An 11543-nucleotide genomic window follows, 5' to 3' on the forward strand; every position below is an offset into this window, starting at 1 on the left:
ATCTTAAAATCCACTGAGACTTATTAAAATAAAATTTTAATCATTTTAAAATAAGTTTACGTAACACGTTACCAAAGAACATATATACTAAAATTTTAGAAAATAAATTGGATAGCACATGAAGAAATATAAATGATAAACAAAATTAAACATAAACAGGCGTAAAGATATAATTAAGTCAGACTTTAAAGATCCTTAGATTACATATTTCAGTACAAGTTATGGTTCCTGACGAAATTAATAATACTTTAAGGTTAGGAAATAAATCCAGATCTTACAAATGATCGTGATTTGTTAAGACATAGAATGGTTAACACATCGCATCAATTGTTAGAGAATAATAAAACTACTCATGTTGATACAGTTTTATAACAAAATATTTAAAAAACATAATTATTTATTATATTTAATAAACAATTATTAATTACTAATGCAGATAAAAGTAATATTACAGTTATTATGAACAACGAGTCATATTTGAACAAATTCAAGACTTATTAAATGAACAATGACATATGGAAAACTAAATAAGAAACCTGAGCATGAATTGAAACAATAATCATTTAAATTGTTAGATTCATGGCGAATTAATGTTTATCTTTGTAATAATATTTTACGTAAAGATATTTTGGTACTAATAGAATTATGGCTTCTCTAGATATATCATCTTTATTTACTGATATTCCAATTAATTTAGTAACCGCTAGTATTTTTAATAGGTGGATCAACATAAAAAATTACACAGATTTACCTCTGGAAAAATTTAAAGAAGCAACAAAACTTCTACTGAAATAGACAGTACTTAAATTTAATAATAATTTTTATAAAGAAATACATGGAACAAACATGGGTTAGGTCATTTCACCAATCTTAGCCGATTTAATTATTTAATATTTAGAACCCAATATTATAAAAAATGTGGATTTTTGTATGCAGGCATACTTCAGGTATATTGATGACACTTATTATTTTACCAAAAGATAAACTACGTCATTTTATAAATCAATTCAATTCTTATCATCCTAAACTTAAATTTACACATGAGATTGAAATGAATAATTCTATTCCTTTTTTAAATGATGAATTTATTCAAACTGATTTCGGTAATATCATTACAGACTGATATCGTAAAGATACGTATTCTGGTAGCTATTTTCATTTTTAATTTAACATAAAATTTATATAGTTATAAAAATCTTTTTGATACAGCTCTTAAATTATCATATAAATCATTTCATAAATCAAACATATTAAGTTTATTTTTAAAAATTCTGTTTTTCATTAATTATACTATAGAATTGTTTCAAACACATGTTAATAACAAAATCAAGACAATTAAAGATTCTCTGCCTAAACAAACCAATATTAACAATGTTAGAAATTTTATATTTAAATCTTCAGTTTCTATTCCTTTGAATGGTCAACTATCTTTAGAGATCAAAAAATTTTTGAATGATTTCAATATCACAACAACTTACAGAATTGATTCAAAACTTGTCAAATTTATAAAATTAGGAAAAGAATCGATATTTCTGAATTTACTGGTGTAGTAAACAAAATTCAATGTTTGAATTGTGACAAGTGTTATCTTGGTCAAACTGTTAGATTACTTACCACTAGAATAAAATAACATCATGTTAATTTTAGACAAAAACCCCAAGAATCATAAAGTTATATCTAAACACCAGGTTGAAACTGAGCATCTAATTGATTGAAAAAATTAATTTTACACTATGAACCTAACGAATTTAAAAGACTAACAGCAACAATTTTGTTAATAATAAAAATGGTACTAATTGTTTAAATGTAATTTTAGATCTTATTAATTATATTTCAATATATACTATGATTCTGGATTTTTAAAATTATAAAATGAATTAAAATTTAGAATTGTAACTAATTAAATGAAAAATAATATAAACAGAATTCATAAAATTTGTAATTTCACCAGCTTAATTAAGTTATTTTTTATAATCTTATTTAAATATTTAATTCAATTAAATTCTCTATTTATCTTGCAATATTTACAGCAATATATAACTATTTATGTTTATGCGTAATAGTTTTTTATTTTTATATTGTTAAATCCAGAAGAATTTTTAAGTTAAGTTTCTGTTTATATTAGAGATTTTTTAGGAATATTATGAAATATATTAGACATTTAGTATGTCGGAGAATTTATCAATAAAATAACAGGAGGTGGACAATCAGGTTTTGTTAACTTCAGGTAAACCATAAATTCTAGGTATATTAGTGTCATGAACCAAACTATCTTTACGTAAAATATTATTACCCAGATAACCAATAATTCACAATGAATTTACCAATTTAAAAGTGTCTTTTTCAATTCTTTCTCAGGGCTCTCATTTAGTTTTTCATATGTTCTATCATTTAATAAGTCTTGCATTTTTTTCAATATGATTCCTTTAAAGATATTCTTTAAAGAAATCATATTTAACAAAAAAAAACTGTAATATTACTTTTTTCTGCATATGTAATTATTAATTTATTATTAAATTTAATACGGCCGAAAATTTAGTGATATTATTTATAAATGTTTTTTTATTTTGATTTGATAATAATGAAAATAAAATGAGATGAAAGAAATAGAAAAAAAAATAAAGGACATTTGGTTAGTTGCCTTTTTCTTTTCTTTTCTTTTATATTTGTCAATTTTTTTCATTTTTCAGGAAAAAAGATCTTTTTTTCAAATTACAATAGGAGAATTTTATGGTGGTTGTCCAAATTTCTTCCTTCGATTCTTGGTTTTATTATCAGGAATTATACACATTAACTTGATTATTGGGCGTTAAATAGAATAATAAATTTTATTTGGTAATATTTTTTGGTACTAAATTATGACTGCAACCATGATCAAGAAATAATTGTCTATTTTTTACATTGTTAACCTTTTTCTTCTAATTAATGAACTTTTTCGCATCAGTGAAAGAATTTGGATAATTGTTTCATTTCGTTTAAGATACAAATTGTTAAAAATTGATAAAAAAGGAAAAGTTCGTTATACTTAGTTTAAATACTAAAAGTAATACTAAAACAAAATACTAAACACCAACAGAAAATTTGGTTTAATATTTGTTAATCATTTGTAATTCTTTATTCATTTTTAGTTACAGAAATGATTTATTTATTATATTATTTTTTTAAATATTATTCATTTATTATTTTCTTTAAATTATTATTATAGAAATTGGTGATACGGAATCGCTATATTCGTCGTCGTCAATGTTTTTCTTTCTCTTTTTTTTCGAAATGTATGTGAAAAATGGATCTAGACGAAAGTTTTCTTTCCTACTCACAAAATGTTTTTTATAAAATTTATTACTGATTCGTACGAATTTTAACAATTGTTTAATGGATACTAACAACTCACACAAAATAAAATCTTCATCTAATATTTATTTAACATGATTGTAACTTAATTGGTAAATATACATCAATTCTCATTTCTTAACCTCACTTTTTTGTTACATTTAAATTTGACTAAATGGTATTTCATATTCAATTTTAATTTTAAATAATTTTTTATAGAGCAATGAGAAAGGGAGAGATTGAAACTATTAACACTTAACCTAGAATTGAATTGGAACTTTTAACGACTATGTTCTCTGTCCTTTCTTTGGGTCTGAAGTATGTCATTTTACATCCTATTTACTATATAATTTTATAAAAATATTATATCACTCAGAAAACTAACACCGCTTTTCCTAACATCTTGTTAATTAAAAAACTATTGTCCGGAAATTATTTCCATTAAAAGAAAAATTATTCATTTTTTTATGTTATATTCAATCATATGATAAAAAATGGACGCACGGAGCGAATTAGAAGTGCATCCATCTCTCCATGAAGCCGCAAGCAAACCTTCCAAAACCGAAGAATCTGGATCTACTAAACTTTTTTTTTTGTGGACAATTTAGCAACTAGTTTTCAAGTCTAACTTGAAAATGTAATTTTCCTTCCAGGAGACTTCCAGAGTGGGCCAGGAAGGCCCCTAGACGAAGTAAATGCCAGAATAGATCAATTGACAAGACAGGTAACCTCCCTCGAACATTCGATGACAGGGGAAATCAGATTAATTCTGGCTTTACTACAACAAACTATAAATTCCTCGAGGGAGAGTTCTAGCATCGAAATGCCAGGAACCGCGCCTGCAGGAACTGTGAGAATCAATGGGCGAGCTCCAGCCCTCGTTCAAAGATCTGTTAGTGAACCACAACCCCAAACTCTCCCACCCTCCACGAGTAATAATGGAAATGGGAAATTGCAACCCAGTACTTCCCATAGTCTCTTTAGGTGAGAAATTTTGAAAATTGGGCTGCTTAAATCCCCTCATCAATTCCCTCTTTCTAATTCAATTTTTATTTTTAATTAATTTTTCACTTTCAATTTTAATTGGTTTAATTGTTCTGATTATTCTCATAAAGTGATCTAAGTTTATCAAAGAAAAAGTTAAAAAAGAATGGAAAAAATAAATAACTGGAGAGGAAACGAGGTATTGTTCAGAAATAGTAATCTGTATCTTCTGTTCTTGAAAAGCTTTCTTTCGAAATCCCTGGATCAGTTGCATTTGATTTCGACGTCTTTTATTTTGGAAGGGTTGGACAAACTGCGAAGGTGACACACTCCTAAAAATGTTTGGGACCTGGTTCTAAACAGTGCCAGGATCTTGCGAGAAATTTATTATTTATCATTTTGAACTGCATTTTTGAAATGTTTGAAAAGCAAAGCAAATTTTAAAGTCACGTAAAAATCTTTCGACAGAAAATTAACAACTGAACTGAGAAAAGTCTCTTTATTTCAAGAATGGATAGGAACTAGAGTTTCAAAAACCTTGGGGCTTGAATTTTAATTTGGAAAATTCAATCTTTGGTTTATAATGTTGGTTGACAAATTTCAGGAGAGAATCATGTTGAAATAAATCGAAAATTTGTAGAATATTTGAAGGAATTGGGGGAGGTTTTCTTATCTGATCAGCATTTTTTCTTTTTCTCTGAGAAGAGAACTCAGTTCTTCTCCGTTTAATGGCTTCTTCACTCAGAGAACAGATTCGAAACTGAAATATTTATTAATAATGAAAAAGTTTAAACATTGGGAATACTTTTCATTATAATTTTAGAAACCTGAGAGCGTTTTCCTCTTAAAACTTTAGATTCCTTCGGTTTCAATTTTTTAATTAGAGATTCTATCGATTTGTATTTCCTGACAGGATTCTGAGATTTAAATTCCTTAACTTTAGTTTCTTTCTTTGTGGATTGAAAATGTTTCTGTGATTTTCTGTCATTTCTAAACAAAAAAGAATATCATGAAAATAGAAAATTAAATTAGGTCCTTCAGATTTTCTACTTACCGATTATTATTAACGAATTGATTTATAGCTGGATTTTCCTGGGTATCGTTTTCATCGATGTCACTGAAATTAAACTCTGATTTTTTGCCCCATTTTCTAAGGGGTCTCTTTTTGCCTTGAAAGTGCATGACTAGTCGAAAAACGTATACTTGAAGCAAAATCACATTTGTTACTTTAATAATTTCTCACCCCGAGGTGCCTAAATTTTCGTAAACACTAAAAATACAAATGCCAGAATGTCAGAGGACTGATGTAAATAATAAACCTTCTTCTGTTTTCAAAATCGACGAAAATTCAAATTTTCCGAAGAACAAGGTTCCCATCATTTTCAATTTTTCTCAGAACAGCTGTATCGTGACTTCGCATGATAAATTAAATCAATTAAACAATGCAAAAAAAATTTTCTCTATAGATCTGCAGCACTGCTTAGAAAGAAAAGTAGATAAAAATAGAAGCGAATCAACTCCCACTTGTAAATAACCACTCGCTTCTCGAATATCTCGCTAGAAAATTTAAGCTTGGCCTTGAGCACGGCCTTGAGCACGCCCTTGGACACGAAGACTGAATAATAATCATACTTGAATAAAATTTGGATTTTTCGTAGGCCACCGACAAGAGAACCGACATCTTCCTCAGGAACGTCACGTTTGACGGTGACGTCGGACACTTCGGCCTTGGCTCAGGCCTTGCAGACGGCCTTAAATAGTAGAACGGCACCCACAAGGTCACAGAGTCAACCTGTTGACCTTGCTGTACCCACAAACGCCCTGCAACCCCATCAACCCCATACCTGGCATAGTCAACCCGCTGCCTTTCGTAGATGCGAATTTAGAAGCGGGTGAGTTATCAACATGGAAAAAATATTTAACACATTTATGTGTGGAGATTATAGTATCAAAATGGACTTTAAGGAGTTTATTAGATATGAAATAGATGTTTTGAACTAATTAAACGCAAAATTGATGTTTTTGAATTTGAATTTCGCGTCAAAATGTAGCGTCATGTTCAAACATAACCTCCAAATCTCGGTAGTTGTTGCTACTTGGTCGCACTATCAAATAAGGAGCCGTATTTAAATTAGGTAACAGATTACAGGCCCTCTCTGAGACCCCCCCCCCCTTCCTTGATAAGAAATGGTTACAATATATTTCTACCCCTCCCCCCTCCTAATTCATTTGCAAAATTTACTGCTTTTTCTTAAACTAATTTTTCATTTTCTTTGATCAATATTATTCAAATACCAGCATTTTAATCTCGTTACACTTTTAACATAGAATATTTTATAAACGGAATGAAAAAGTATATCAGATACAAATTAAAATTTATTAATTCCTTTTCAAGAAAAAAAAGTCTGTTCTACCATAAAAGATGGCTTTTTAACAACATACTTGAATTTCAACCTAAACAGATAAATTCCCAACAAAAAATGTCATATTTTATATATTTCAATCAAAAAATATAAAATTTATACAAAAAAAAATAGTAGTTTTAAAACCAAATTGTAAAACTGATGCCTTTTTACCCAAGAAGAATGCAATTTTAAACCAAGAAAGTTATTTTTGTACCAATAAGGGAACATTTTGGACTAAAAAAGATCAATCTTAAACAAATTGACGTTAAATTTTTAGTGAACTAATTAATTTAATTTAATTTCCAAAAAACTAGTTTAATTTTCTATTAAAAAAATGCAGTTTTCTTTTCACGATAAAAATATGAATTTTTACACAAGAAATAAGGTCCTACAAAAAAAATTTAATTGTTACTCCAAAAATACGAATTTTTGACCAAAAAGCATGACTTTTCAACAAAATTATTAAATTCTCTATGAAATGGTTGCATTTTTATTCAAAAAAAGATAAAAATTCGAAAAAGAAATGAATTTTTATTTATTTTTTAAACAAATTAAACAAAATCGTTGAAGTTTCATTCAAAAAGAGTTCAGTTTGATTTTGAAAATCAAAATATAAATTGTGTAACTCAAAATAAGTTTTTATGAAAACATTGAGTTTTTAACCCAAAAATACGAATTGTTCAACAAAAAGTGATGGATTTTTAACAAAATTATGAAATTCTCTATTAAATAGTTGCATTTTTGTATATATAAAAAAAAAAACAAGAAAAACCTCTTAAAGCGGATACATTTTTCATTAAACAAAATTTTAAAGAAATAGTCGAATTTTCACCCAGAAAAGATTTCAGTTCTCTTTTCAACACCAAAATATTAAATTTAAACAAAAAGTAAATTTTCTACGAAAGAATTTAATTTTTAATCCAAAAATACGAATTGTTCAATACAAAGGGATGGAATTTTAACAAAATTATGGAATTCTCTACCAAATAGTTGTATTTTTATAGAAGAAAAAGAAAAATCTCTTCAAGCGGATACATTTTTCATTAAAACAAAATTTCAAACAAATAGTTGAATTTTCATCCAGAAAAGATTTCAGTTCTCTTTTCAATACCAAAATATTAAATTTAAACAAAAAGTACATTTTCTACGAAATAATTAAATTTTTAACAAACCAGGAGAAATTTCTACCAATGACTTTTTAACGAAATTGTTAAATTTTCAACTAAATAGTTGAATTTTTATCCGAGAAGAATAAAGATTCTACTAAAGCAGGTGAATTTTTAAATCCAAAATACAGATTAAAAAAAAAGAGTTGTTATTTCATTCTCATTGATTTGCGAAATATTTGTCATATTTTTTTACTCCTCAGAAAATTGTTCTAATCTTTTTCTGAAATCTTTAGAAATCTTTTTGAAGTATTTGAAATATTTTTGAAATATTTGATAATATTTGTGAAATTATTGGCATCTTTAGAAAATTATTGAAATCTTTTAAATCTATCGGAAATCTTTCTGAGATGTTTGTGAAAACATTCAAATCTTTGTAATGTTTCAAAAATCTTTGTAAAATCTTTAAGAAATCATTGTAAAATCTTTGAGAAATCATTGGGATCTTCGTTAAATCTTTTAAATCTATTCGAAATCTTTACGAAACCTTTGCAATATATTTGGAATCTTTAAATAATCTTTGAAATCTTTGGTAACACGAACTTTATGTTTGTATTTATTAATTATATTTTATTTTTCACTGATTTTTTATCCATTAATTTATACCTCGAAAAAAATGCTCCGCCGCGCAATGGGGGAAAATGGATTAAAATCTCTCTAACGCACATCTATCAATGGATCTCAATACATTTTTTGTAATCATTAAGGACTACCCACTCTAACAGTACACCTGTGTCCATAATCCAAGAACCGTTTAAACCTAAAATGACTGGACTCCAAACCCACTAAACCTAAATTCATGAATTTGAATCCTGCAAAACTCAAACTTAAAAACATTTAAATCTACCCTTAACCAAAAGCCCACTAACTGACACAACCCGAACCCAACACCCCAATCCACAAAATGCTACCCTGCAAACCCCAAATCCTGAATACTAAACCCATAAACACCTAAACCGTCATACTACCGAAACCCCTATCCCATAAACACCAAACCTACACCTATGAATTCACATATCTCAAACCCATAAACCCCAAACTCCATACCCTGAACCTCAAACCCTAAACACCAAATCCTGAACTCCAAAACCTGTAAACCCCAGAACCCATAAACCCCAAAATCAATAAGCCCCTAAAACCCATAAACCCATAAATACATATATCCGAAAACCCCTAAACGGCAAAACCCATAAACCCACGTAATCCTAAACCTCTATCTAATAAACGCCAAACCCTACACATATGAACTCACCCATCCTACATCCTTAAATCTAAAACATGTGGGTTGGCATTATACAGTTTGTAGGAATGTGTGTCTTTGTAGGATCGTGGTTTGGGGGATGTGGGCTTTGGAAGCTTATTGTTAGTGGTTTAGGGTTTGGCGTTTGTGGGAATGAGGTGGATAGGTTAAGGAATTGCAATTCGTTTGTTTGTCAGTAGTTGGTCGTGGCTAATCCGCTCTCCCTTTTTAAATTTCTCTTCAAATTATTAACACTTGTTTTTAATTGATGAATTTTCTCATTATACTTATTTATAATTATAACTTATATACTGATATACAATTTTCTAGTTGAATTCAAAAATGTTGTCTTTTTTGGCGTATCTCATTCCATTTACGAGAAACGTTCTATTCATTCCAATTTTAAGCATTAAAAAAAAGTTAGATATCTGAAGTCATCCGAAAGCTTAACAAAGGACCCTTGAGTGTCGGCTACTCTATTGAGATAGCCTCTCTACTTTTTATTTATGATCGTCTTCTTATTTCAATTTCGGAAAGGATATTTTAAAGCCTTCAGACCATTTAAGCGAGCTTCCTGGACCCTTAAAAATATCTACCTGAGTGCCTGCGGAGAATTTCTCCGAGCTTCTTTGACCTAAAGAATTTTTAGTATATACTCAAAGATTCTTTTCGGTAGGGTTGAGTTCGTTGGTTTGCAATATGTAAGTTTGTTGGATTAGGATTTCGGATTCAGGTATTGGGGTTTGTGACTTAGTAGGTTCAAGGTTTGGAGGTTGTGGGTTTAGGGTTTGGGGATTTCTCGACTTTGAATTTGTGGGCTTAGCAGTTTAGGGTTTGAGATTTAAGGGTGCAGTATGGGTGAATTTACATGTGTAGGGTTTGGTGTTAACAGGATAGAGGTTTGTGGGTTTGTGGAATTAAAGGTTAGGGTTTATCTGTTTGGTATATGTGAGTTCATAGGTCTAGGTTTGGTGTTTATGGGATAGGGGTTAGGGTTATGTGGGTTTGATTGGATTGAGATGTGGAGTTTGGGTTTTGTGGGATTGCATTTTGTGGATTGGGGTGTTGGGTTTGGGTTCTGCCAGTTAGTGAGCTTTCGGTTTGGGATAGATTTTTTATATTCGTAAGTTTGAGTTTTGTAGGATTCAAATTCATGAATTTCGGTTTAGTGGGTTTGGAGTCCAGGCATTTTGGGTTTAAAGAGTTCTTGGATTATCGACGCAGGTGTACTATTAGAGTGGGTGGCTAGAAACAGTCATAAATATTTAAAGCTAAAAATTTGATCTCTACAATAATATATATCTATTCTAAATTTAATTTCAGTTACAGTTCATTCAACAAACGTTCAGAACCGGAAGGTGACGACCCCTGGAGCTGCATAGTTCCAATTCTCGACCGGGGGACTCTGCAACGACCCAGAAGTGGAGACTCGCGAAAAGAATCCTCTAGCCTCCGGAGCACGACCGAACAGTCCTCAAGTCAAAGGTCAGACAGAGCGCCATCTGAAAGTTCCCAACTACTATCAACTCAACGCCAGGAGCCCTCAAGACAGACAAGTGAGGATATGTCCTGGGAATTCACCATCAATGAGGCTCCAATCGCCAGGCTGGAATCCTTGGACGAACTTGATCAGGATCATGGAAGTTAAGGGGAAACTCTAAACTCACATGTGGTATCGATTATCATAAACAATCTTAACAGACAAATACTGCCTCGACGTAGGTAGCAGGGTAGAATCAGCGCCGTAGTCGCACGGACAAATTTGGCTGTGGTTAGAAATGCGCCTTGGCGGGCTTCCTGAATTAAAAAGCCGCGTGCGGAATCGCGGAAGATCGGATTTTCGCCCCGAGATTTTCGCTTCGATTCGAGGTTAGGGAAAGAGTCGTTTCCAAAGTTCTGAAGATAGTTCTGTTGACATACAATTTATTTGGGAAACATACTAGTCACACTTTTCAAAATACGGAGAAAAGGGATATTTGCAATTTGAATTTCGCGCCAAACTTATACATAACCTCTTTCTAATGTTATTCTGGCGCGAAATCCAGATTGTGGAACTTTCTCTACTCATTTTGAAAACTTGGAATCAGTGAAATAGATAATGTGTTTCAGAATTTTGGAAGTGACTGAGATCGGTAGATTAATGAAGCTATTACTTTTGATTCCTGAGTAATTGATATAATTTTCATATTTTGGTCCACCCCAACTTCTAGAAGTTTAACAAAGTTGGATTTAATTTTCAACTAGTCAAAATTATAAATTTTTCATTTAATTTATAAACTTTTTTAAATACGACTTTTCCTAAAAAGATATAGAAAAAATTAAAGTCTATTATTATATTTTTGTCATGAACTTCGATCGGGCGAAGAGAGGGGAACAAAGTGAGCGTTAAAACTGACGATATAAATATTTATAAATAAT

The 11543-nt window shown here is 30.0% G+C and overlaps 2 protein-coding genes across 3 annotated transcripts in view; one reads left to right on the top strand and one right to left on the bottom strand.

Annotated features, from left to right (window-relative positions):
* The window catches only part of LOC117172744 (potassium voltage-gated channel subfamily H member 2), a 198320-nt gene extending 186777 nt beyond the window's left edge, over positions 1-11543 (top strand). Inside the window, exons 22-24 of one of the 2 annotated variants that reach the window (XM_033360932.1) lie at positions 3984-4314; positions 5973-6206; positions 10449-11543. In XM_033360932.1, the coding sequence (XP_033216823.1) occupies positions 3984-4314; positions 5973-6206; positions 10449-10773 (890 nt within the window). In that variant the 3' untranslated portion in view covers positions 10774-11543. The remainder of the gene's footprint in view (positions 1-3983; positions 4315-5972; positions 6207-10448) is intronic. The other variant, XM_033360942.1, reaches the window with a different exon arrangement.
* On the bottom strand, positions 4545-5651 carry LOC117172753. The gene is made up of 4 exons (XM_033360955.1): positions 5369-5651; positions 5142-5304; positions 4852-5074; positions 4545-4646 (listed from the first exon to the last, which is right to left on the bottom strand). The coding sequence occupies exons 1-4, from the start codon at positions 5494-5496 to the stop codon at positions 4579-4581; spliced, it is 582 nt and encodes a 193-aa protein (XP_033216846.1). The 5' UTR covers positions 5497-5651; the 3' UTR covers positions 4545-4578.

Source organism: Belonocnema kinseyi, chromosome 1, assembly GCF_010883055.1.
Source record: "Belonocnema kinseyi isolate 2016_QV_RU_SX_M_011 chromosome 1, B_treatae_v1, whole genome shotgun sequence".
Lineage (NCBI taxonomy): Eukaryota > Metazoa > Arthropoda > Insecta > Hymenoptera > Cynipidae > Belonocnema > Belonocnema kinseyi.

Excerpts from the sequence above, each read along its gene's own strand:
- LOC117172753 (XM_033360955.1), bottom strand. The coding sequence starts at position 5,496 with ATGCACTTTCAAGGCAAAAAGAGACCCCTTAGAAAATGGGGCAAAAAA. Across the intron at positions 5,305-5,368 it reads CAATTCGTTAATAATAATCG|AAATGACAGAAAATCACAGA; the intron begins GTAAGTAGAAAA and ends TTTTTTGTTTAG. Across the intron at positions 4,647-4,851 it reads ATTAAAATTCAAGCCCCAAG|GAGTGTGTCACCTTCGCAGT; the intron begins GTTTTTGAAACT and ends AAACATTTTTAG.